We start from the raw sequence: 24782 nt of genomic DNA, 5'->3' as shown, positions 1-24782 counted from the left end.
TTGAGACTTGGTCGACGTGCAGACAAGGGTGTACCACCATCGTCATCAAAATCCAAGCCACAAATGACACTCAAAAGGTCTTAGCCAGGCTAAAGAGGGCCGACTTAATTGAATGATCTTGAAACAATTGCTGAATAATTTTATGTCTATTGAGTGGATATGCATTATAACCAACAATTGATAGGGAGTTCCGAAAATGTGTAATCTAGATTTTGTTTTACCTAAGTGCTTCTACATCATTTTATGTCATATTAAACCTTGTCATTTTAAAATGTTTGAATAAACTTTTTAAATATTTCCCACCACTTATTCAGCGTTTTTCAGAACATCCATACCTTCGTGACAAACTCGATGACAGACTCCATGTCAAATCTGTGCAGCCGAGATGGTCTTTGAACGCTTTGATTGGGTGTTATTGACACGACCAAAGTACACACAGCCATGACTTGTTTACTTTATGGTCGGGCTGCGTGTGAGCCAAGAAACCCCAAAAAGAAATAATGTGAAATATGTTTAATTGGTCACTAATTTTATTGATGAATTCTTTTGTTATGAGTTGGATGATTTGTTCCTTTAGGTAGGAGGAATATGCCAGAGAGGTTTATTAAAAGATTTAGAATTGGAAAGATTTGCTTTTAGTTGGTATTTTGGTTTTGCTTTGATTTGTGTTGCTTTGTAGCGTTTTGATAGTTTCGATATACTTAGGCATATTCATTGAAATATATCAGTTAGTTTAATAATACCGAAAAAAATTTACGTATTTTTCTTTAAACCAATTGCTTTGCATATCAATTAATTCTCACTATATCTATTTGTTGTATAAAGCGAAAAGCGTAGTAGGGTTCCATTGATTATGCTGGGGTTATCTAGATATATGTATTAGATAGATTTATTATAAATTAATTCTTGAGTGTAGAGACTGTAAAACATAAAATTTCTTAACGACTACAGATACACTTTTGGACTTTTTGGATTCGTATAAATATTTTCTTTTTTTTTGTAAATGTTAGCATAGCGATTTCTTCATTAAACCTTGATGAATATGTTTGTATATTTAATCAGTACGAATTTTTCAAAACGAAGCCCATTGAAATTTGGATTTCTGGACGTGTATAATGTATGTATTGTGGACAAATTTGAAAATACGTTTAAAAAAGGAATCTATTCGATTATGGTAATAATAAATTAAAGGTATTAAATTAATAAAAATTTTTTATGCATATCGCATATAAAAGCCAAAAATTGTAACAAGGAATTTCAAAAATATAGGCAGCGAAGCATTTACAACTTAATACATTACGTGTATTCATGATATTCGGATTTTACATATATTTTCCATGTAATTTACACGCTCAGCCCAGAAGCTGGCAATATTTCTTGGATGTTGCCTAAAATGTTGCCGCAACATGCCGAGCAATGCGAATAAATACGTCAAATCTTTAAGCGACAGAATACAAATGCTCTGGGCGAATACATAAAAAATCAAATACAATTCGCTATGACTTAAAATTTGTTTTCAAATAAAACTCTTATCACGTCCAGAAATGGGGCCTGTTTTGACTTTTCCAGATCAATTTAGTGGCGCAGCAGCATGTTGCTGACCTTGGCCTCTGCCTTTGGCGACATTTTGTCACGGAATTGGCGATTTTCCGGGTTGGCCAGCACCGAGGCAATGAACTCCGAGGTCTCCAGCTGCAGTTGGGCCAATCGCTTTTGCAGCAGCTTGTTGCGCTGCACCAGCTTGATAGTCTTGATGGCAATGGACAACAGGCCTTCGCTATTCTGGTGGTACATGTGCTGCTCCTTTATGGGATCCTGGCTGTACTCGTACCCACTGTCGCCATCGTGGTCGTCCTCTATCTGGAGCGGCACCTCTCGATCACAGTTTTTGGCCCTGGCCGATCGGTTCTGCTTGCTACTATATCCGCTAGCCGTCGTCGGCTGTAATACTGTCTTGATGTTGTCGCTGCTGGAATGTGGCTGTTGCTGCAGTCCCTGGATCCTGGCATCCGAGTAGCGGTCGTCGTCCAGCTGCATCCTCTGCTCGGAGTCCATCTCCACCTCCGTTTCCACGCCGCTGCTCGTGTCCGTGGAGAAGGAGGACACGCGGGCAAGGATGTGAGGCATCCTGCGCTGTAATCGCGCCGGTCGACGGCGGCTCATCGAGTTCATCGAACCTTTGGCCACTGCAAACACAAAAAGAGGAACAAAGAAACTTAGTTAAGTAGTGAACAAAGAAAAAGCTTGAAAGCTGTACAGTGAATGAAAATCATGTCTAATTTTTGTAAAACAATTAATAATATAGCTAATAATTAACTTTAATTAATTAATCATTTGAGTGTGTAATTCGCAGCTCAAAGCTCGTGAGCGAACTCAGGCAATTTAATAACATGACCTCGTTTTTATACATTGTCTACAAATTGTTGCACGTAAGCGAAATACAATGATTTTAACCCATTTAATGAAGTTTAAAATTAAACTCGTTTCCTGATTTAGAAAAAAAAAAACTAAAAGCACAGCGATTTTCCGAGCCCACGGTGCAGTTGTGTGGTCAAGTGCTTAGCTAATCAGTCGATGTCTACAACATTGTCTGTGTGCATGTGTCTCTGTGTGGGTATCTGGTATGTAAATGTGGTCATCGCGTGTGGGCAAAAAACGTGACCAGCACCAGGGTTAAGCGTTCCGGCGACGACAACGCTTTTTGCACCAATTAGCAGTCGCAACGCTCATTGCAAACATCAGCTGTTGAAAGTCACGAAAAATGAAACACAACCAAAAATATATAAAGCTAAATGTGCCTTACATATAGAAAATGAAATGTAGGTCATACAAACAAAAATATTTCTGCAATTAAAAAATGTAATGAACAAAGAATATATTATAATTTTCATTAGCTGGCTCTACACAATTCATTTGGAATAAGCATGTACACATAAAGTTACAATTCTCTAATGAATATGTATACCTCATATCTGTATGTAAGCGCATAATTCCTGCACACAACGATTGGAAATAGACTGTGTCTATGGTCAGGGTCATGACGCATCTCCTAGAAGTTTACGCTGCACATGGCACTGCACCCGAGGAATCGCTAAAATTGGAACGAAGTCGTTGTCAGGTTGGCCAAATAGAGCTTACGTGATAACGACACCTTGCCCCAGTGCAGCGAAACGTGAGATTGGCTCCGTGAAGGTAGCAGCCAACTAATGACGCCCTCGTGAAAGGTGAAAGGAAATGAGAGAAAGTCGATGACGTATTGTGCGAAGCGGGCTAACACATCATCAGGGACTTCCTGCGCCAGAAACATTTTACGTCCATTTTACGTAATTTATTTTTATTGTTTTTAATACGAAGACCGATTTATATATTTTTATTATTAGTAATTTTTGGTCGAAATAATGGTGCTAATATGAAATATTTCCCTTAACAATAAATAAAGCTATTTTAATGATCAAATTCTAATTGGCGCTGTCTTCAAGTTTCATTTGTGACTTCCGGAACTCATCGGATAGTCTAACCGTCACAGTCAAGGATGATAGAAACTCTTCTGGATCATCAAGAAAATTCGAATGCCGTGATTCGAAAACAGCCATATTCCGATCCAGTTCCTTGTGCAATTCACTCATTAGATTCACAAGATCCTTGACCTCGCCATTGAAATCAGCGATTTCGCGCTTTAGACGACTTTTGGAAAGGCAAGCTGCATTTTGTTTAAGGAATCGTGTGGTGTGAGCGTGGTCTAGTTTTTTTGCATCCGCTTTGGACATCTTGGCATTGACAAGGTAATTGTATCGCTCCTGGCACAACTTCAGTTCCTTGGAAACTTCGCTGGACCAAGCTACATACTTAACGGCTTCAGAATTTAAATCTATAAGATTGCCTTCCATGCAGCGAATCCTTTCGCGCATTTGGTGGATGATTTCGCGGAGTTTCCTATACCTGCAGATCAGTTCGTCTATTTGCAATTGAATGCGATTGTGGGCCTGACGAAGACTCCTGGCTTCCAGCAATTCATTGCCGCACAAAGGTTGGTTATTCGGACAAATGGCTACAGACTTTTCCTTAATCTTAATGTCGATTCCTTGGTTTTTCCGCTGTTTGCACTTTACTTGAGCACCGGCTTCTATTTCTATTTCAGCAGTTTCTTCGCTAATTTCTTCGCTGCACTTCTTAACTTGACGCTTCCTAATCGCTATTTGCATAAGCTCAATCTGTCGAATCAGGCAGTCAATATCGTGTGCCATTTTCACTGGTCGATCATCAGACTGCTCTGAACGATCGAGAATATCCATTTCTTCCTCCTCACCTCCATCATATGAGAAACTGACCTTCTCATCGACGTCGAAGATTTCTAAAACACTTTTTCCACATTTCGAAGTTCGGGATATGAGATCCATTTCGTTTAATGGCATCTTTGCACATTTAGCAATTTCCCCCAAACTTTTAACGTTTTCAAGTTCCATGACTAAGAAAGAACTCTGTTCCTGTTTTGTACTTTAATTTTCATGCGAGTGAAATCAAAAATCTCCTACTACTATGGTTGACAGTTAGTAACTTCATTTGAATTAAAATGGGTTTCTCGTAAAAAACTAACTAATGAAACTAATCGAGTTTTTCGCTTGCGCCTTGGGCTTGGAATAAAAAATTGCAGTTGCTCAACAGAAATTTAAGTTATCTAAAAGATACTTCAATATTAAGAACAAACTATTTACTTAACCCATTTTAAAACCACACTGATAGTGTGTATCTAACATTGGGCTGTATCTAACTTCTATTCACACACTTTAAAAGTACTGGAGTTCTCTTGCCTCGTCATCGCCGCGCCATTGCACGTGCCTCGCTTCGTTCTCTGTGAATTAGTCACCGGTGATGCTAAAATGGAAATAAAATGTTAAATACCTTCAGTGATGGCAGAGGGCGAGGGCATTGGCCAACATTCCAACCCTCCGGCTGCCACGCCCCTTTCGAACGCCGCCTCCCCAGGGAAGGCTGACGAGTTTGGGGGGTTTTGAATTTGTAGCGTCATGAGGCTTGCACGTGGCCTCGTCACACCCATTTTTATTTAAGGCTTGTGTCGGTGTATTTCTTTCAGTTTATTTTTATGTGTTGCTGCAAATTAGCAGGCAGCAACGAGCACAAATAAAAAGGCAGCAACAACAGTGGTGCTTTCAATGAATTCACTTTGGAAATGGCACCAGCAGCAAAGAGAAAAAAAATAGCAAACTTGGCTAAAAGCAAGCGAAGTAAATGTGCAAAACATGTAAATAAAGCTCCGGCAAAAGTGGCACAGCAGCAATAACAACACTGGAGGTTATGACACACACTTATGTGGAAGCCCCGCAGGCCGACGCCCCTGGCTACGTGTGCTTGTGAAATATTTCTTGGAAAATATCTAAGAAAATGTTCGGGCAATTGCACTTGGCTAATGAGTAATCAGTGGGCATCATTTGACTGGGATGTGTAAAATATTCTAAAGACTCTGCAAGTATCTTTTAAATTTCTTTCTAATTGTTGCTCTAAATTTGAGCAATGATCTCCAGAACGCGGTTTGTTGTCTGTTTAATCTCGAATTAATCTTAATAATAATCCATATATTTTAAATCGACTTGATCTGAAAATTTCTATTTTTAGATACTTGATAAACTGTCTTGCCTTCTCGCCTGCTACTCGATACCCATTGCATCCCACTGAGCCCATATCCATTTCGGTGGCAGTCATGCGGCATTAGATCGCTTATATAAATGTGTCAGCCAGATTTGCGAGCCGAGTCTGTCTTACCCAACAGCCAATGCCGGCGGAAGAGCAGCTGGAGCCAATTGCTGACGCAAATTGTTGTGGCATAACACCAAACTCGCGTGCCTTCCATGGAGCAACATTGGCAGTATTAGCATCAATGAAACACCGGAGACCAACACGTGAAGAACCCGATGCGAACCCAATTGTGAACCCATCGCAAAACGCCCATCGCCCATCGCCCATGGCACGTGCATTTGAGCATTCCAGTTCTCTAGTCGAGCCACACATATGCATGGTTATATGGCAATGAGGAAGTGGGAAACGAGGACAGACCTCCGAGAACGGAGGTGGGTGGCCGAGTTTACATAAATTAATTAAACATGACCGAGTAACGTGAGCAGCTCGGCAACTGGCAACTGGGAAATGGACTTGTAACAGTCACAACACCAACGACATCAGCAAATCAGCAGGGGATTCTGAATATAAAGGGTATACCAAAAAAAAAAAATAAAGTAAAACAGATAAGAGACAAGGCGGATATTGCAATGAATATGTAAGGCTATGTTACGTATACGCCGCGTGCGCCCACCGCAAGCTATTGGCACTGAACAAAATTGACTTAAGCTTCTATATATGATAAATTATAAATGAGAGATAGATTTAATTGCGCTTAAATTAATTAAAATTTGAATGTAATACAGTCGTGTGAAACTAATAAAATAAGAATATTAAACCTAACGCGAACTATTGTATTTTCGCTACTACATTTTACTGAGTAATCTCAGTGTTTACTCACCATGGTTGAGCACCGAACTAGCTTGTGTGGCGGCAGCTGCAGATGTGGATCCCACGGACAAGGACGAGGACGATGATGCGGTGGATGCGGTTGCGGATGCTGATGAAATGGCGGCTGTGGCCACGCCATGATGTCGCCGCGTTTCGCGCAGCTGCTTTTTCTCCGAGCATATGGTGGGCGCCATCTTCTTGAGTCTTCTTTTATTTGGCAGCGTGTATTCACACTGAAAGCAAATGAAAGTAGAAGCACAAATTAATTAGCCGCCGCGTTGATTAATTGATAAAACGTTTTAGTGCGTAATTAAGCTGCCGATCTGCACGCGCCGACCAGTAAACAAATTAAAATTGAGTATTCGAATGCAGAGAAACGAATTCCTTTGGGTTCGTTTAACTTTGAGCAATCTGAAAATTATCTGCTGCAGTGCAGTGCGATACTTAAAAGATCTTGTGTTTATTGAGCAAAGGCAGGATATGACGTCGTCATAAATTCGTTTATACTTCGGGGTCGATAAGTACTGGAACCGAAAACTGCCTGGCACCATTATGATTAAATTTTAACAATGAGTGCGTAGGGAATTCCAAATGATAAGGAAAAGGCACCGTCTTACTGAGAATCCGCTGAAGATATATGAATCTTTTAAATTGTACATCTTCCTTGCGTTTCTGTTAATCACCATGAATTGTTTATTTAATCCTCGCTAAATCCAGTTCATTGTTTTCAGCCAGATCAGATTCACTAATACATTAAAACTACATAAATCATTCGAGCCAAACAAAGGTTCAAAGCTCAAGTCAACGTCGTTTCCCTTTCTCAAGTTGACATTTTGAAGCAGTCTGGATATCGAAGCGGAATTTCAGACGAAGCACCCGCCAGCTAAAGCTCATTAGGTGGGCTCAAAATCCTAACTAAAGACCAGCCATCGGCAAAGGTAAACAAACTCACTTGAAGTGGATTTGCAGGGAAGGACGGGTCGGAATATTGATGGACGGGCATTTCGGCGGGCAGGCAAATTTGCTCAAGTGCCGGGAGATGAGTGGAGATGAGCCCCGCCTGTCGGCAGTCAAATTCAAATTGAAAAACGCCCCAAAAACGAGCGGCTGTTGGCGGCACGTGTATCTCTTGAGTGTAATTACATTTGGTAAAAGCGCTCGCGACGATGATGAAATGTTTGTGGCCCTTGATGGCATTTTACCAACCTGTCCCCAAGCCCATTTGCCCTTGTCCGCAATGTAAAATACTTGTGGGCGGCTAAGACGATATCCAGACCCCCTTCCCCTGCCCACCTTCTACGCCACTGACTGTCGGATTCAGGTCGATGTCAATGCGCCAATATGCGCTGAAATTGCTTTTCATTATTTATGCCTTATCCGTCATCCGATAGTTAAAGTCTTAGATGGCTGATCTGCGACTAGGCGTTTGCTCAGTCCACTTAGAGAAAAAGTCGAATCTAAAATATAATTGAAATTTCATTCCGAATTTAAATCTCTTAAATTTGCGCCTGGAAATATAAAACTTCGAAATATTTGGATACGCGTTATTTTATAACATTTCTAATTTATTATCTAACTATCTCTTGCTATATTGAAGATATATATTATGTTAAATAAAAAAGTTGTTATTAGTAAACGCATGCATATTATTATAAATAAATTAATAAGCAGGATTGGTATGCTAAATTTATTTTCTCGGTGCCCATTTGTCCCTTAAGCGGAGCCCGGAAAATGCCTGTAACAAAAGACCAAAATGTGCGTAACAAATACTAAGCCTCAACGAATTGCCCCAGTGGCAAATTTAATGCGGCGCGTGCGGGCCTGAAACGAAAAACAGGGAGGCAGAATCGTAAGGAGGTACCAGGGAAAAAGGACTTCTTCCTGTGGGAAACGCCATGAGCCAGGAAAATGTACAGTGCTTAAAGCATAGAAAAGATTTAAGGCTTAAAGGGAGATTGTGCATAAATTTCAGACACGTTTCACCAGAGACACCTGTAGCTCTGCCACCTGCAAGCTGGAGGTCAAGTCAATCAAGCAACTTTGATGAGATTTCCCGCTGCGTGCCTACAAATTAGCCAATAATTGTTCAACATAACACGCCACAAAAAAACGCCAGGAGAACCAAAAGCAAAAATAAATAAATAAATAAATAAATAAATAAATAAAAAACACACGCACAGTTTGTCAGCTGTCAAAGCAAGAAGTGAAGACAAAACAATGGAATCTGCTTATGCCAATGACTTTTCACACGCCACCAGAACGGAAGGGAAATTCGATTTTGTCTTTTATTTTTTTTTTTTTTAGAGGGGTATCTCTTTGTTCCTTTATGTTTGGGAAATTGTCGTGGCTTTGTTGTGACCGGCGGCTGCAACCCAGACACATGAGCCAGCCAAGTATTGTCAACGCGTAACTGACATAAAATTAGAGTTCAAGGCACTCGTTTTTTTTTTTTATATATATGTTTTTTACAGGAACGTGTGCGCCCGTCTGCAAAGGCGTTGCCATTTTGAAATTTATTTGTCATGCGTAACGCTAAACGCTGCGGGCTCTACAATGCCCTCATTGTTCGTTTACATAGGACGCAGCACTCCCTCTCAGACATTAGAGTACACATGGGTACACACTGAAAACATATTTAAATCGTCCCATAACTCATTTGTTTCGGCAAAGTAAACGAAAATGTTCCGCTCTAAGTACCAAAATTAACAAATTTTCTTTTAAGTAAAAGCCCGTTAACTCTAAACTTAAAGACAATTTTTTGCTGTGCATAAATACTTATAAGCACTCATACATGTGGTTGTCTTTTGTGTGCTCGCTGCGTAAGCGGTTTAAGTTGCACTGGGGTCTCGTTTTACTAAATGTTTAGCTCCATCATCTTCCAATGGCTGCATTAGCCAGGAGGGTCTTGGAATATTGATAACCCAAATGATCCGGCTTTTATTTACGAGGAAAGTGCTCAAGGCAGCTTAGATTAGAAACGCACGCAGGTGTAGATAATATTTCTAATATGTCATACGGGGCGTATACTTAATATTGAGTAATGCTGTTACCTTGCATTTAATTTCGCTTTCTTTTCTAATTGCAAACTCACACGTGTATTTCTATTGTTTTAATCTCTAAGGGGGAATTCCGCACATTTTTGACCTTATCTCACAACTTTACACGCGCGGGACATTTTAAAGACGCCGCAAGCAAACAGAAATCTCATCTATATGTACGAATAAAACTTTCCGCAGCATGTTTACTTTATGACTGTGTCTTACATTTATTGTTTACACGAACCACGTTTGTTTAAGATTTGTGTATTTATTATCCTATACTCTTCCTCTATTTTTCAAAGAGGTACAATCGCTATTTTAGTTTTCTTAAGACAATAATAAGCCACCAAAAGGCTAGGTAATAATTGAATTATACTAAATAATTGAAAGCCTCTTGGTCTCACAACTCAACTTTCAAACAAGAAACAATTTAGTTTAATTTAATAAGTTATTGAGGGTATTTTCCGTTCAGCTAGCCTTAGTTTTATTAGAAGTGCAAAACAGCTCATGTTGGCCCATTGGCAAGTCATCAAAGTGCTAATTTTTCTTTCTTATCTCGGCACATGCGCCTAAAAGCCAGACAGCAACAGTCACAGCACAAACTAAACAAACTGAAAATGAGCCAAAAAGACTATCAAAATGCGTCATAATTGTATTTAGATACGCCTGGAGTTGGAATAAACGTGCCCATTGTGGGTTTGCGCCTTGTTGGGGGGAGCGCAAGTAAGTGACAGGTTATATTCACACTTCTTCTGCATTTCGTTAACGTGATCTAAGTCTAACAACAACAAATAGATGATGAAATTTCGGTAACCCGATTGAAGCCGACGAAAATGGCAATAAAAAGTGCCGATGGCCAACAATTAAATGAGGTACACGTGTGCCAAATTATGACTTCTCGATAGCAAAAATTCAATAACACGCAAGAAATGGCAGGCATAAAACAACGACCCGGAACCATACAAACACATTGGCCCGAGAAATAATGACGGACATTGTCTGGCTTCCATCCGCAGTCCCGAGTTGAGTTTTATCCAAGACCACTAAATAATCATTCGCAAATCTTCAGCTAATCTTACCGCATATATTCTAAGAACCATCCATCATAGGGCAATGTGTGTTTTTCAAAATACCGGCTAGTGATGAAACCCTATTGGAATTTAAAATTCAAATTCGGTAGCCGAAAACTAATAAGACTCTCTCAAGCTCAAAGTCCAAAAACATTACTGAAACACAAGAGTTCCACTTAAAAATTGGTTGAATTTCGATTCTTATTTGGCGCATAATGGACATTAAGCCTTTTGTTTTCTGTTCCCCTTTTGAGACCGACTTAAATTAATCAACAGCCTTATTAGCTAAACGTCTGAATGCCTAAGGCATTCATAAAATTTTTATTGTTAAGCCCACATATCGAAACAAGATCTCCCGAAGACATAAAACATGAATGTGATTGATAAAGGTCGTGCGTCACTAATTGATAGAACGGCATGAATTTTATGCATATCGAAAACCTGAAGTTGTGTCTCAAAAACATAGATGTCTATCGGAATATTTCTGATTTTATTTTTCAACTTTTATTGGACTCCATTATGTCGGCTAATTAGATCGTGGGTAAAGGAGATACACAAAGCTCGTTGATTGTATTATTTGGTTTTGCTTGAATTAATGATTTGCGAACATAAATTTCGTCTTTCAAGAGTGTTTGACGGTTTGACATTTTTCAGCAATAATTATGTTTGGCTCGTTTCATTGGCACGTCATAAAAACGTTAAGCACGGCAATTAACATTAATTAATGACTTTTAAGAGCACGTGTGGCTGATTCTGCCAGGCAACAGGGCGTATACTTGTTGCGGCAAAAACAACTGAATTAAAATCTATTTTTTTGATGAATAAAATGTATTTATATCATAGGCAAAGAATACTTTTACAATTCAATGATAGTTTTTAGCCAATTCACGCTCTACTCAATACGCCAAGCCCACGAAATTGTTCATTCAAAAAACTCAATTAACTTTATTAATAACAAATCATATTTGGCAGGTAAGCCGCAGCAATTATCACGGTTTCTTTATTTCTGGCAGTAAAATAAAACCAATTAAATACAATACTCGTATTGCAACAAATTATTGTTTGACAAAAAAATATTTTAGTTTATTTTAGATAAAATTCCCAAACCAAATAACTTTACTTAATTACACTTTCCAGGAAACTTGAATCGCACAAGCATTTGATTGTGATCATAATAACTGTAGCGCTCGTGATTGATTGATTGATTTAGTCAGAAATCAACTATTCTGTAGATAAGTAACTAGCATGACCCCAAGTTGGCATAACAAAAGAGTGCCCAAAACAGTTCACTGACAGAAGTCAGTAGTCTGCAATGGGGCATCCCCCAGAAAACAAAAAACAAGGGATAACCAGAAGCGGCGCGTGTTGGCCAACTCCTACCAAAAGTTTTGGCAAGGCTTTGTTAAATTCATGTTTGCCTAGTGTCTGTCTATACGCTTTGAATGGCAGTGAAATATAATTCGCTAATGTGGTCATAAAACGAACGGAAAATATATGGCGGAACGGGAGAAGTAAAGACAATAGAAGCCAACCGACATTGAGCGCATATTGCTTGTCTCAGCCGCACGTGTGGCTCATTTATTGGATAAATGTGTATATACATATAAATACATATATAGTATATAGTATATTGGGGATGGGCAGCGTCGGTTTACTTTTCCCGAATCGAGTGTTTCCTCATACAAATAGTGGCGCGTGCACTCATTTACGTTAACATTTATATTTATTAAGGCGTCGTATGTCCCTCGGTATTGGGTCAGCAATTAGTTATATCGCCCGGTAACGAATCAAGTGTTTGCCAGTGAGTTGGCCAAGTGCAAACAGCTGTTGTAGGGCAGTTCAAGAGTCCACATTGATTGATAGCCATCACGCCGTAAGAGTATGTAAAGTACTATACCAAATTAAACGTTTTTTTTTTAATTTCGTAACTGAATAGAAAGAATATTACAGGTGGAAATTCCGTTGCAAACCAAAAAACATTACGTATACGACCTGGAGTGTAAATTTACTCTATATATTTTCCCAACCGAATCGTTTGGCCTATAAATAAACATTAAGTTCTACCGGAAGCGGATAATTTATGGCGTGGGATTTAAATAAATCTCTATGAATCCCACAGTGTAATCCTCTTAATAAGCCATTATCCAAATTAATTATACCATAGAAGATTAGGCAATTAGGCAATTTTTATTGTTATATCTTGGTCTCAAGTTTCACATTTGGCATTCATGAGCGCCGACAGAAGCCGTTAGTATTTTCAGATGTTACAGTTTTAAATAAAGGCCATCCCCACACACGTGCGACCAAAAAACACAGACAAATGCCTAACGACATGACCAAAAGCCAACCGAAAAGAGAATTAAATATTGTAGTTGCCTGAATAAATTAAAACACAGAAAAAATTAACCAAGCACACTAGAAAACAAAGAAGACTTTGTCATTCAATCGCAGTCGAGGGCGACTTAGAATCCGGCTGCGGTAGCCCACTTCGCGATAATTTCACAGACACGAGCCCCACGACTAGGCAAAGGCGAAAAAATTGACATAATGCCTCAAACTTGTGATTCGAACGGAAATAAAGAAAATATTTAAAAATAATATATTTTGAATTTTAATCCAATAATAAAATTTAAATTGTAATTTTGCTCCATGAAGTTATTCATATAGAAAACGACATTGTTATTTTATGGTAAATACACAAGATTTTAATTTTGAATTCATAAACAAATGTTGTATTAGTATATATTGTAATATAGCCCCTTTTCTTACTTTCGCAGGGACTCACATTTTCCCTGAGTGTATTTAGGCTAGTGTGCAGAAGGGAGATAAAGCCGCTCTCCCGTTAATCGTAAACACAAGCCACAAGAGAGCGGCATAAAAACAATGCACACAGACAGCACACAAACACAAGCAAACAGAGGAAAGCTCACATGCCGTTAATGAACTTTTATGCTATATCACTATCTCCCTCCCTCCCACACGCCCACTGGCCTAGAGAAAACGCTCGAGTGGTCGTGTGTGTGTCTGTGTGTTGCTCTTGTTCTTCTGCCTTTTTTTCGCTGCTATTATTTATTATTTTTTTGTGTATATTTTTTTTTTTTTTTTTTTTATTGAATTAACGACGCACGTGTTGCGCCGTCCGAGCTGCGCGCGAGTTAAGTCCGTGATCGAGGGTGGAGCCTTTTGTGAAGATATGATGTGTAAATGTATGAAGGTTTTTAAGTTTCAGCAGATAGTTGTAGTGTGAAGATTTCCAATAAAGAATACGACTGACTTTCTTGAAGTTCAAAATCAGTATGAAGTTTATTGTCAGAGAGTGGCTACTCGAGTCCTCCGTTTTCGTCTTATACATAAGTACATAGGTTCTTAATTGTAAGCATAATGAACATGCCGACTCGGCATGTGGCTGGCTAGCTGGGGACAATGTTGCAGTGCGACTTTTGTGTAATGTCAGCATTCGGCCGGAATGTCAGCATTCGGCCGGATGCGGTGTTCCAGTTGCCGTCTTCCCGGTTGAGTGTCCGATGATTTGTTTAGAGGCGTGGGGGTTTAGGGGGTGGGGTGGTAACTCCTCCCCCCCCAGTTCGAAGTGACGGCCATAGCGAAGGTATGGATGACGCGTAGATTGGTACGTGATGATCCTCGTGGATGTGGACGATGTGTTTCGTTCGTCGGTGCAGCCATAAGATGACTGCTAGGAACGTTACCAATCCGAGCAGAGTGTAGAGTGTCCAGGTGTGCTGTATAGTATTGTGATGGACGGCCAGGATTTTATCCATTGTTTGGGTGGCTTCGAGGTGCAGTTTTTCTAGGCTTAGTACCGTAATAGTGGTATTCCTAGTTACTTTTCGCATGGGGGGAAGATCAAAATCCGTCTGTTCAGGGAACGTGTCAACCGTGCCGTCGTAATCGATACCGTTAATCTGTATTGTTTCGTTAATGTATCTGATGATGGCTGACCCCATTATTGAGAGCTCGGAGCCGTTTGTTAGGGATACCTTCAGTTTGTTCACGTTGAATGCGAAGATGTAACCTCTCTCTGCCTCGAACACGTCGGTGATGGGGCCGGTTTCCCGTACATCGCAGGAACTGTTTTCTCCGTTCAAAAGGTGTTCCAGGCATGTGTTGTTCTGTGGTGTATCAACGTAGAAGTTCTCGTCGCACAAGAATGTATTATCCAGTTTGGGGCATTTACGGGTCATATGAAATTTCTTATTATTAATATTATAAGCTAGGTAATTTGGGGTTATTACAAAATATGTGTTATTTATTGGTAATGGAACTAGTCTGGCGAGGGTATGAAAAGGTTGTTTAAAAATTGGGACTTTGATATTAAAAATAATCTTTTGTTCGTAATTTAGTGTATTCATTTGTAGGAAATTGTATATACTTTGTTCATTTTTGACTGTGATATTTTGTTTTTCCAGTATTGTTTTTATTTTATCCATTTCTTGTTCATTTAGGATGAACTTGGGAATTATATTTATTTTCGCCAATAGCATACTTTCTGTTATGTCGTTTAGGTGGTTAATGAATAATTCTATGTTATAATTAATCCTATTTAAATATTGTATTTCTTCCAGAAGGGTATCTTGTAAGTTTAAGTGTTTGTATATTTTGTTTTGTGAGGTATCAAAGAATTTACTTATCAAAATTTGTTCATTATTTATATGGTCCGTGATATTTTCGAACCGGATAAGTATTTCGTTGTTAAACATTACTTGTTTTTGGAGATTGTCGTTACTGACTTCGGAATTTTTCTTTATATTGTCAAGTTCTTCATGTATTTCTTTATTGTCGTTGGCATCCATGTTGCCGGTAACCACCTTTACTAGACTCCCCAATCCGTTAATCAAACCCCGTTTGTTTCTATATGAAGGTGTAAGGGCTTTGAGCTTTACTTGGGCTTGGGTTAATTTGGTTTTTAAAATTGTGACGGAGTCCGTCAACGTGGAATCGGGGTTAAATTTATTAATGGTCAGATGGAATTGTTCCATACATCTGCTGTAGTCTTGTAGGTTGATTACATGACTAATTATTTTGTACCTCTCAATTAGTAAGGCTTTCCCTAGTTCTATCTTGGCTATAGGGGCGTTATCATTTAAATAATGGACATGGATAGCCTGAGTTGGCACAAGGGTGAACCTGAAATGGTAAGTTAAGAGGTAGTGGGGTCAGTTATTATCAGTGTTGGGTACGTTGTTGCTTTTGTCTTTTTTCAAAACTGTTTTTCGAATTTTTGATTTGTGTAGTTTTTGATTCCTAGCAGTTATCAATGTATGACCTTTGTCGTGTTTGACTTTGTGAATCGAAAACCTGGGTGTAATCTTATTACGTCTGTTTTCCTTCCTAAGGACTAAAGTGTCTGGTTGTAGGTCTACGGGGTCTGTTCGGGTTTCATTTAATTTTAGGGTTCTCCTAACTACGTCATTTGAAAGTTTGTCCGTGATGAGGGGGTACAACTTCTCGCGAAATTCATTTAATTTCGTTAAGTAGTCGTGTTCGTTATTGAACTGGATTGTTTGGTTGAATATATGAGTACGTCCGTTAAATAGTTCAAAGGGGGTATGTTTAGTTGCAGAATGAATAGCGTTATTATATGTGATTAGGGTTTCGGACATTATCTCGTCATGCTCGCTACTGAGTTTCTGTTGTTTCCTGACGTCAAGTATTATTCTGTAAATCTCAGTTAGTGTCGAGTGAAGCCGTTCAACGGGAGAGTTACTAGAGGATTGTTGAAAGGACGTAACGTGTAGGTCAATGTTAAATTGAGTGCAGAACTTATTGAACATATCGCTAGCGAATTCTGCTCCCTGATCATAGATCAGCTTTTTGGGAATACCAAATTGGGAAATGAAATGTTTTAAGGCTTTAACTACGTTAATGCAATTCCTATTAGTTATAGGGTAGGCAGCCGCAAATTTAGAAAATTTATCGATAATAGTAAGGTTATAATTTTTGTTAATAGTATAAATGTCTATATGTAAGATGTCCAACGGTTTTGAAGGTAGTTCGGATATTTGGTAAGTGATCTTTTGAGGTTGTCTGTCGTATTTTAATTTTAAACATGTTTCACATTTTCGAATTAACTGAGTTATTCTCTCCTTCATATGTGGGAAGAACTGTTGTCGTTTTATGTGTAAATATGTTTCATCGATCCCTCGATGGTTACTATTATAGTGATAGTCGGTTATAATTTTTTCGATCTCCGTACTATCAGTAATTTCGGGGAGGAAGATCAAACATCTAATGAGTTTAAATTGACTGTGGGCTGAGAAGTAGGTTTGGTAGGCTTGTTCCACCATTTGAAAAATGTGGTCGGGGGCAAATACCGCGCATGTCTTGTTTGGTTTTAACGACTGCCTAAGAATGCAAACTACGTCGTCATACTGAAAATTGGGTTTACAGAATTCCCTCCTAAGTTTGTGTTTAAACGGGGTCAGTGTGGCGTTATTTGTATCTGGGGTTATTTTGAACAGGAGCTGAATATTAAAATCATTAAGGGGTTTCTCTGAGATGGGGCAAACATTTTGAGGAATTGATAGGGCTTCGTTATGGTTGACAGAGGCCTCTGGTCTACTGAGAGCATCAGCAATTACATTTTGAGAGCCTTTCTTGTAGACGACTTCGAAATCGTACTCCTGAAGCTGGAGTCTCCACCTAACTATTTTAGAATTTGGTTGTTTGAAATTCATTAACCAAGTTAGTGGTTTGTGATCGGTGATTATAGTGAATCTCCTGCCAAAGAGGTAGGGTCTGAAGTATTGGACCGCCCATATAATGGCCAGCATTTCCTTCTCAATTGTGGAATAATTTGTTTCCGCAGCCGACAAGGTTCTACTAGCAAAACATACGGGCCTATCACTATGCACCGGACCTTGGGATAGGACAGCTCCTATTGCGAAATTACTTGCGTCCGTGGTTAGTGTGAAAGGTTTTGTAAAGTCCGGGTATTGGAGGATTGGGTCGTTAGACAGTAAGGTTTTGCAATATTCAAAGGCCTTTTTGAATTCATCATCTATTATGATCGATTTATTGTTTCCCCTTAATTTTTGTGTCATGGGTTGGGTAAGTCTCGCAAAATCTCTGATAAATTTTCTGTAATATCCCAACAAGCCTAGGAAAGACTTAATTGACTTTTTACTGTGGGGACATGGAAAGTTTTTTATAGCTTCGATCTTATTGGGATTTGGCCTAACACCTTCTTGTGAAACGATGTGGCCAAGGAATTCTGTCTCCCGCCTGAGGAAGTAGGATTTTGTGAGTTGGACTTTAAAGTTGGCAGATCTGAGTCTTCCAAAAATAGTTTTCAAGTGTATGAAGTGTTCTTGTAAGGAGGTTGAGAAAATTATTATATCATCTAGGTAAACTAGGCAGATAGTTCCGATAAGGTCTCCAAAAATATTGTCCATCACCCTTTGGAATGTGGCTGGGGCATTTTTGAGGCCAAACGGCATTCTAATGAACTCGTAGTGGCCCCCCTCTACTGTAAATGCAGTTTTGGGTGTGTCGTCGGGATTCATTTCTATCTGATGGAATCCACTTGCCAGATCAAGTGTGGAGAAATATTTGGCTTTGCCCAATCTGTCTAAGATATCCGCGATGTTAGGTATTGGATATCTATCGGATATAGTCTTCTCGTTGAGTTTTCTATAATCGATAACTAGACGCCATTTTTGCTCTCCCGTAGGAGTGATTTTCTTTGGGACGACCCAGACGGGGGCGCTCCACGGGGAATAACTGGATTTGATAATGTCCTGATTTAACATTGCCTCTATTTGTTTTTTGACCTCCTCTTTATGAATGTAAGGATATCTATAAGATTTTGTATGAATGGGGGTGTCGTCCGTGGTTTTAATCGTGTGTGTAATCTTGTTGGTGAAGGTCAATGATTTGTCTTCATTGTAGAAGATATCTAGATAACTTTTGCAAAGTGAAAGTAGGCTTTGTTTCTCTTCAGAGGAGAGGTGATCGACGCCAAGGGCTTGTAACGACGCTGCGGAGTTTTGGGGCTGTGGGGTGTCTGAAGTGATACTGAAAAGTTCAACATTGTTGGCCGTGGAGTATGGCATGCCTTTTATCGGGCTCTCGAGGTACAATAACTGATCCCTCTCGCTATAGTTTGTGATAACGAAATTAGCAATATTGTTTTGGGCATTATAAATCCCGTCTGATATTATTAAGTCATCATTGATTGTAATTGAATCGATGTAGAAGTCGCCCTGTTTGGTTTCCACTGGTAGTGGCAAAATAGTTTTCGTATGTCCAGAGATATTAAATACGTTTGAAGTTGAGTTACTGTGGGTCCATAAGGGTATAATGGTACTTGGGGTTTTTAGATTTAGGTTAAGTAAATCTATTTCTGTTTTTAGGTAAGATAATAAGTCCATTCCTATCAATCCGTCAAAATAAGAGTGGAACTTGAAAGGTAGAAGGGTCATTTTGCCCGTGATTTGGAATTCCGGTGGAAATGGTATAGAGACGTTTTGATATATTTTAAAACTGTTCAGGGCTGTTTTGAGTGTTATGGGCGTATCTAAGGTCACACAGTTCCTAGGGTCGACATATTTTGGGTCGATGAAGGAGTGTGTAGAGCCTGTGTCAATTAAAAACTTCAGGGGGTTTGTCTGGGATAGTTTGATTTTTATAAAAGGAAGCGAGGGGTTGTGCGTGGCTGGGCTTATGTACCCTGTTGGTTTCCCGAGGCCGTTTGCTGAAAATTCGAATCAGGTTGAGGGTTCTCCTCTATATTATTCAAACTATGTGAAGGTGCTCGAAAGGGGTTTGATGTATTGGCCCGGTTGTCCTTGGTGCCGGATTGGGGTGTGCGATTGTGTGAATTAAATGGTCTATTTTGGCCAGAGTTAGAGTTAGAGTTAGAGTTAGAGTAGGGTCCCCTACGGTCATTTCGGTCGTTACGTCCGCTGCGGTAATTGCTGTCGTAGCTATTTCGGTAGGTTTTATTGTCTGATCCATTGGGTCCCTGCTCTGGTCTGTTGGTTCGCTTGTTTTGTGCCCTATATAAGGTCTGCTCTATTTGGCATTGCTCGTACGCCTGTTCAAGTGTAGAAGGGGACTTTATCCTGACGAAAGTCTTGAGAGGTTCCTTCAAACCAGTCATAAAAGCATTGAGACAAACCTCGTTGTAGACAACCTTTTTTGCATCTACAACAGTGTTGTTGTGTTCGCTGTTTTTGAGTATGGAGAAGAGTTGGCTTCTCACCTTTGATATACCAAAGAACAGTTGGCCCAAGGTCAGGTTGTCCGAAAATGTGTTAAGCTCGCTTAACAAGTTGGCCTCGCTTTTCTTGCTCGAGTAGAGGCGGATGAGATTGCTTTTAATCTCATCCCAAACCAAGGGGGTATTTGCCAGTTCCAAGGCTTCGTCGGCCCTATCAATGATTTTGTTCCTGATGGTCCTCAGAGTAAGCAGGCCATACGGTGTTTGGTCAGCTCCCCTGATGAGCATCAGGATTTCTTCTACGCTAGTGATAAACCTGTCCAATAGACGAGGTGTACCATCAAAGGTTGGCAAATGCTCAACAAATGCCATGATATCTTTAGGCTTGAACGTAGTTGAAATTAAGGAGCTAATACCACTGACAGTGGGCGCCAGAGGGGATGGAGTGGGGCGGGCAGAATCGTTTCCCGAGTCCATATTGGGGGTTTGGGAAGATATTGATTTGGGTTCTTCCGAAATCGGGAGAAGGGAGTCAGGACGTCTAACGGGATGTGGGGGCCTATTAGTGTTTGGTGGAACTCCAACAACTGAACGTGTAGTTTTCCTAAGGTTGTAAACGAACTTTTTTGACATTAAATTTGAGGTTACTTAGTATATTATGTATGATTGAAAAATAATGAACAAATTTCTTGTTTACTAGAGTGTATGGGTGTCTGTCTTTGGCTTTATATTTTCCCTTTTATATTCTGCAATGTGATTGGTATTAGTATTTGTTTGATATACAAAATTACACAATGAAAGGAAACAAAATATATCTGTATATGTCGACTTCTTTAGTACATTTGTTTTGGTTATTTTGAATGTGCAATACATGAGCGTAGCAACCCATTGTAGAAGAGTGAAAGGCAAGAACACTTGACGATACTCAAGCGTTTTCCCCTTACCTCGGCTACCCAGACATGGGTGCGCCACTACACATGCAGTGTCGTTGTCGTTGTGGTACGCAGAATGAGCCTCGCTTGGTTTGAAATGATTTTTGCTTATGTTTTGATTTTTCGCCGACGTATGGCAGTGTGCGTTTTGAGTGTACAATGTATTAGAGAGGCTTTGGTGCTTTGTTTGTTTACCACGGTGGCATGGTGATCAGCGTTTGATTCCATGCCAACGAGGCGGTACAGTACGTGGATGTATTGGATTGTAGTTGATATTGTATGCTCACATATATAAGTGTATATAGAGGCTTTGGCGATGCGTTGGCCAGCGTATGTAAGTGCCGATGACGTGATGATCAGCGATAGATTCCACGTCAGCGCGGCAGTACGGTACACTTGCACTCTTTTTTTTTTATAAAAACTTATGACGTTTGGCAGAGTATGGACATACCGATGGCGTGGTGATCAGCGATAGATTCCACGTCAGCGCAGCAGTACGGTACACTTGCACTTTTTTTATAAAAATTATGACGTTTGGCAGAGTATGGACATACCGATGGCGTGATGATCAGCGATAGATTCCACGTCAGCGCGGCAGTACGGTACACTTGCACTTTTTTATAAAAATTATGACGTTTGGCAGAGTATGGACATACCGATGGCGTGATGATCAGCGATAGATTCCACGTCAGCGCGGCAGTACGGTACACTTGCACTTTTTTATAAAAATTATGACGTTCGGCAGAGTATGGACATACCGATGGCGTGATGATCAGCGATAGATTCCACGTCAGTGCGGCAGTACGGTACACTTGCACTTTTTTAAAAAAATTATGACGTTCGGCAGAGTATGGACATACCGATGGCGTGATGATCAGCGATAGATTCCACGTCAGCGCGGCAGTACGGTACACTTGCACTTTTTTTTTGTATATTTATTTATTTTACATTTTTCCTCTCTCTTTTTTTTTCCTGTGTTTGAATATATGTTTGAGTTTCATTTGGTACTTCACAACTTCAATTTTGTTTTATAAAAATTTGTTCCTAGTCACTTTCAGTCGACATCTTGCATATAGTTTGTTTCGTTTCTTACATGTTTACTTACAGGTAGGTAATTATTAATAGGTAGGACATCCTACCGGCTGCGCCAGTTAAGTCCGTGATCGAGGGTGGAGCCTTTTGTGAAGATATGATGTGTAAATGTATGAAGGTTTTTAAGTTTCAGCAGATAGTTGTAGTGTGAAGATTTCCAATAAAGAATACGACTGACTTTCTTGAAGTTCAAAATCAGTATGAAGTTTATTGTCAGAGAGTGGCTACTCGAGTCCTCCGTTTTCGTCTTATACATAAGTACATAGGTTCTTAATTGTAAGCATAATGAACATGCCGACTCGGCATGTGGCTGGCTAGCTGGGGACAATGTTGCAGTGCGACTTTTGTGTAATGTCAGCATTCGGCCGGAATGTCAGCATTCGGCCGGATGCGGTGTTCCAGTTGCCGTCTTCCCGGTTGAGTGTCCGATGATTTGTTTAGAGGCGTGGGGGTTTAGGGGGTGGGGTGGTAACTCGCGCTCTCTTTTCTCCACATTTGGGGCCAAAGCTGACGATCCGCATATCAGCTCTACATATATATTTTGTTGTCTTTTATTTATTTTTTCTTTTTGCCTTCGCCCGTGTTGTTGCTTGTTTATATTTATATATCGGATGGGGCTAATATTTTTTCCAATTTTTTACTGCTTTGTTTGTTGCTGTAATGCGGAACGCGCGCGCTCGAGCAAAAATGATAAATCTACGATTATGGGCGTCATGGGGTGTCATGAATGGAGCGGCCCCCCCGAAACACGCGCAAGAGTTACCTATCAGAGATATAGATATGCTCGGTACCTGTTTAATGTCCACGACTGCCTAAAGCAATTTCCGGTTGGAAATACGCCCAGAATAAATGGGTTCAATAGTGCCAATGAACCGAAGATAATAATAATACCCAGAACTTAAGCTCATTTCGTTGCACTGTTTCTCACTGACTTGAAGTAATCGTAGTTAGGCAAATACAAAGTCTTCAGAGTGAGTAAAAAAAATAAATAAACAAACAGCTGTCGATTGTGGATCACAGCTTGAGCTTGATTCACTTTAGCTGAGCCATCGCTTCTTTTAGTACGCCGTAAAAACCAGCTGCAAAAGTGGCCCAGAAAAATCTCCCTACTTTTCTCTTCTTTCAAATCGCAGACAAAGCTCTATGATTACTTTGTGCTTATTTCAAGAATATTTCACACGATTTGACCGAACTCTTAATGGCTGATGTAAAACCAAAACATATTTACGTAAAGGAAGGAAGTACTTTTTTATCTTAGTTCTTGGAATTCGACAGCACAGAAACAAATAAAGGGCTAACACATCAACATGTTAAAGTTTTGTTTTCTTTAAGTTACACTTTGTTTCCCTTGCGAAAATTGAGTGCGTCTGGCAATATATGTAAACATTGAAAGTCCCTGAAGCCCAAAACATTATTCGAACTTTATGCTTTATATTTCCCGCGAGTATTTGAGGTATATAATAAAACAGTCGCAGAGAGCATTTATTTTTTTTTTAATTTTAATAGTAAGCCGTATTTAAATCTGGTTAACATAAGTTTGTTTCGTAATTTGTAAATTACTTTAAGTACGAGCTTTAAAGGTCACAGTTAGTGAGCTTAAGAAATCAATATTGCGCATACGCCATGTGGCCCGCCGAAATGCAGATGCAAGCGCAGCACAAGGAAGCCCAAATGCCAAAGGACACGCCATGAGTCATGTGATAAGGCCCACGGATCCTGACCTAAATTCGTCCTTCAGAAGGTGAGGCACGAAGCTTGAAAAAATCTCGCCTATACGGGGAAAGGAAATTCAGGGGGGATGCAAAAAAAAAAATACAGAGAACAGGAGGACAACCTCTCTAGTTGGCAGGAGAGCTTTCAGCATCGGAAGTCGGCTGTCAAGTGCAATTTTGTGTTTTTTTTTTTTTTTTTGGCTTTGTATTATTATTTAGCACCGCACGTGTGGCACACAAATGCTGATGCTAATGCCGGGAGATTTATGGCAAACCTTTTCGCGAGACCTGCCGACTTACCCAGACGCTGCGGGAATGATGTTGATGTCGTGTTTCTTCCGCTCTAGATACCCTTAATTTAATGCACCCTCATTGGGAATAATGAACATTATCTTTTCTTCTTATTTTCTGTATTTTTTCGTATTTGTTTTCACACGCTTTTAATCTATTCTAGGTAAGGGAACGTGTGTGTGCAAATTCGCAGACGCCAATGGCAACACGCGCGCCAAACAAAACTTTCGCTTTCGTTGCGCGTGTGGCCGTCACACCACTACACACAGCTACACTCACTCACACGCACACACACACACACACACACAGTGGCACACACGCGCGCTGGCAAACAACAAACACGGATATGCGAATACTCGAGTGCGACTGCAAAATACGTAAACGCTCGTGTTCAGCGCGAAATACAAAGCTCTCGTAGCTTTTCCAGTTTTTTGACCAAACTGCGAGACGAACACCTCGACCGCCCAAAGCAGAATGAACGCGGTCCGACGAACGAGCGTCGTTTTAATAGTAGCTCAGCGGGCACTCACTGCGCACCCCACAAAAGTGGCCAAATGTGTTAGGAAATTATTAAAAAAAAAAAAAAAGAAAAATAAATTTATTTTTGGTTAGATCATATTTTTAATCAAACATATTAAATTCTTAAAACCATATTTAACATTAAATTAGTTCTAAGTTCTAAATTTAGCAAATTTAGCCGATAAGCAACGAAATAATAAGTTGACTTTACTCGCAGAGTAATCAACAAATTACTATAGCTGGCCTTATCTACAGAAAACGGTTCAAATCATTTATTTGCACACACTCATGCTCGAGCATCCACCAAAATAAAATTATTTATAGCATCAGTGAAAAACTGTTGACACACATTCGCATTCAAAAGTCGCCAACGCATCTCAATCAATCGAAAAATGTTGCCGCAACATTGTTGCCAGCAACACGCC

The 24782-nt window shown here is 39.8% G+C and overlaps 2 protein-coding genes and 1 long non-coding RNA gene across 5 annotated transcripts, besides 1 other annotated feature; 1 reads left to right on the top strand and 2 right to left on the bottom strand.

Moving 5' to 3' along the window:
* Positions 1-515: 515 nt before the first annotated feature.
* Cipc (Clock interacting protein circadian) lies at positions 516-24322 on the bottom strand. 3 transcript variants are annotated; one of them, NM_001276054.1, is given in 5 exon segments: positions 516-2186; positions 6533-6755; positions 13547-13740; positions 22313-23605; positions 23848-24322. In NM_001276054.1, coding segments are annotated over 2 exon segments (795 nt in total). In that variant the 5' UTR covers positions 6717-6755; positions 13547-13740; positions 22313-23605; positions 23848-24322; the 3' UTR covers positions 516-1575.
* CG14556 (uncharacterized protein) lies at positions 3322-4531 on the bottom strand. The gene has a single exon (NM_143207.3). The coding sequence runs from the start codon at positions 4461-4463 to the stop codon at positions 3459-3461; it is 1005 nt and encodes a 334-aa protein (NP_651464.2). The 5' UTR covers positions 4464-4531; the 3' UTR covers positions 3322-3458.
* lncRNA:CR46060 (long non-coding RNA:CR46060) lies at positions 5767-6381 on the top strand. The gene has a single exon (NR_133455.1). It is a non-coding gene; the product is annotated as a long non-coding RNA:CR46060 (long non-coding RNA).
* Positions 13784-22310: a mobile genetic element.
* Positions 24323-24782: the final 460 nt, after the last annotated feature.

This window comes from Drosophila melanogaster, chromosome 3R (genome assembly GCF_000001215.4).
Source record: "Drosophila melanogaster chromosome 3R".
In the NCBI taxonomy this organism is placed as follows: domain Eukaryota; kingdom Metazoa; phylum Arthropoda; class Insecta; order Diptera; family Drosophilidae; genus Drosophila; species Drosophila melanogaster.
This window is presented reverse-complemented; position numbering and strand designations above follow the sequence as displayed.

Coding starts and splice junctions, on each gene's coding strand:
- CG14556 (NM_143207.3), bottom strand. CDS start 4,463: ATGGAACTTGAAAACGTTAAAAGTTTGGGGGAAATTGCTAAATGTGCA.
- Cipc (NM_170259.4), bottom strand. CDS start 6,716: ATGGCGCCCACCATATGCTCGGAGAAAAAGCAGCTGCGCGAAACGCGG. Junction 2,187..6,532: donor TAGTTCGGTGCTCAACCATG/GTGAGTAAACAC, acceptor TTGTGTTTGCAG/TGGCCAAAGGTTCGATGAAC.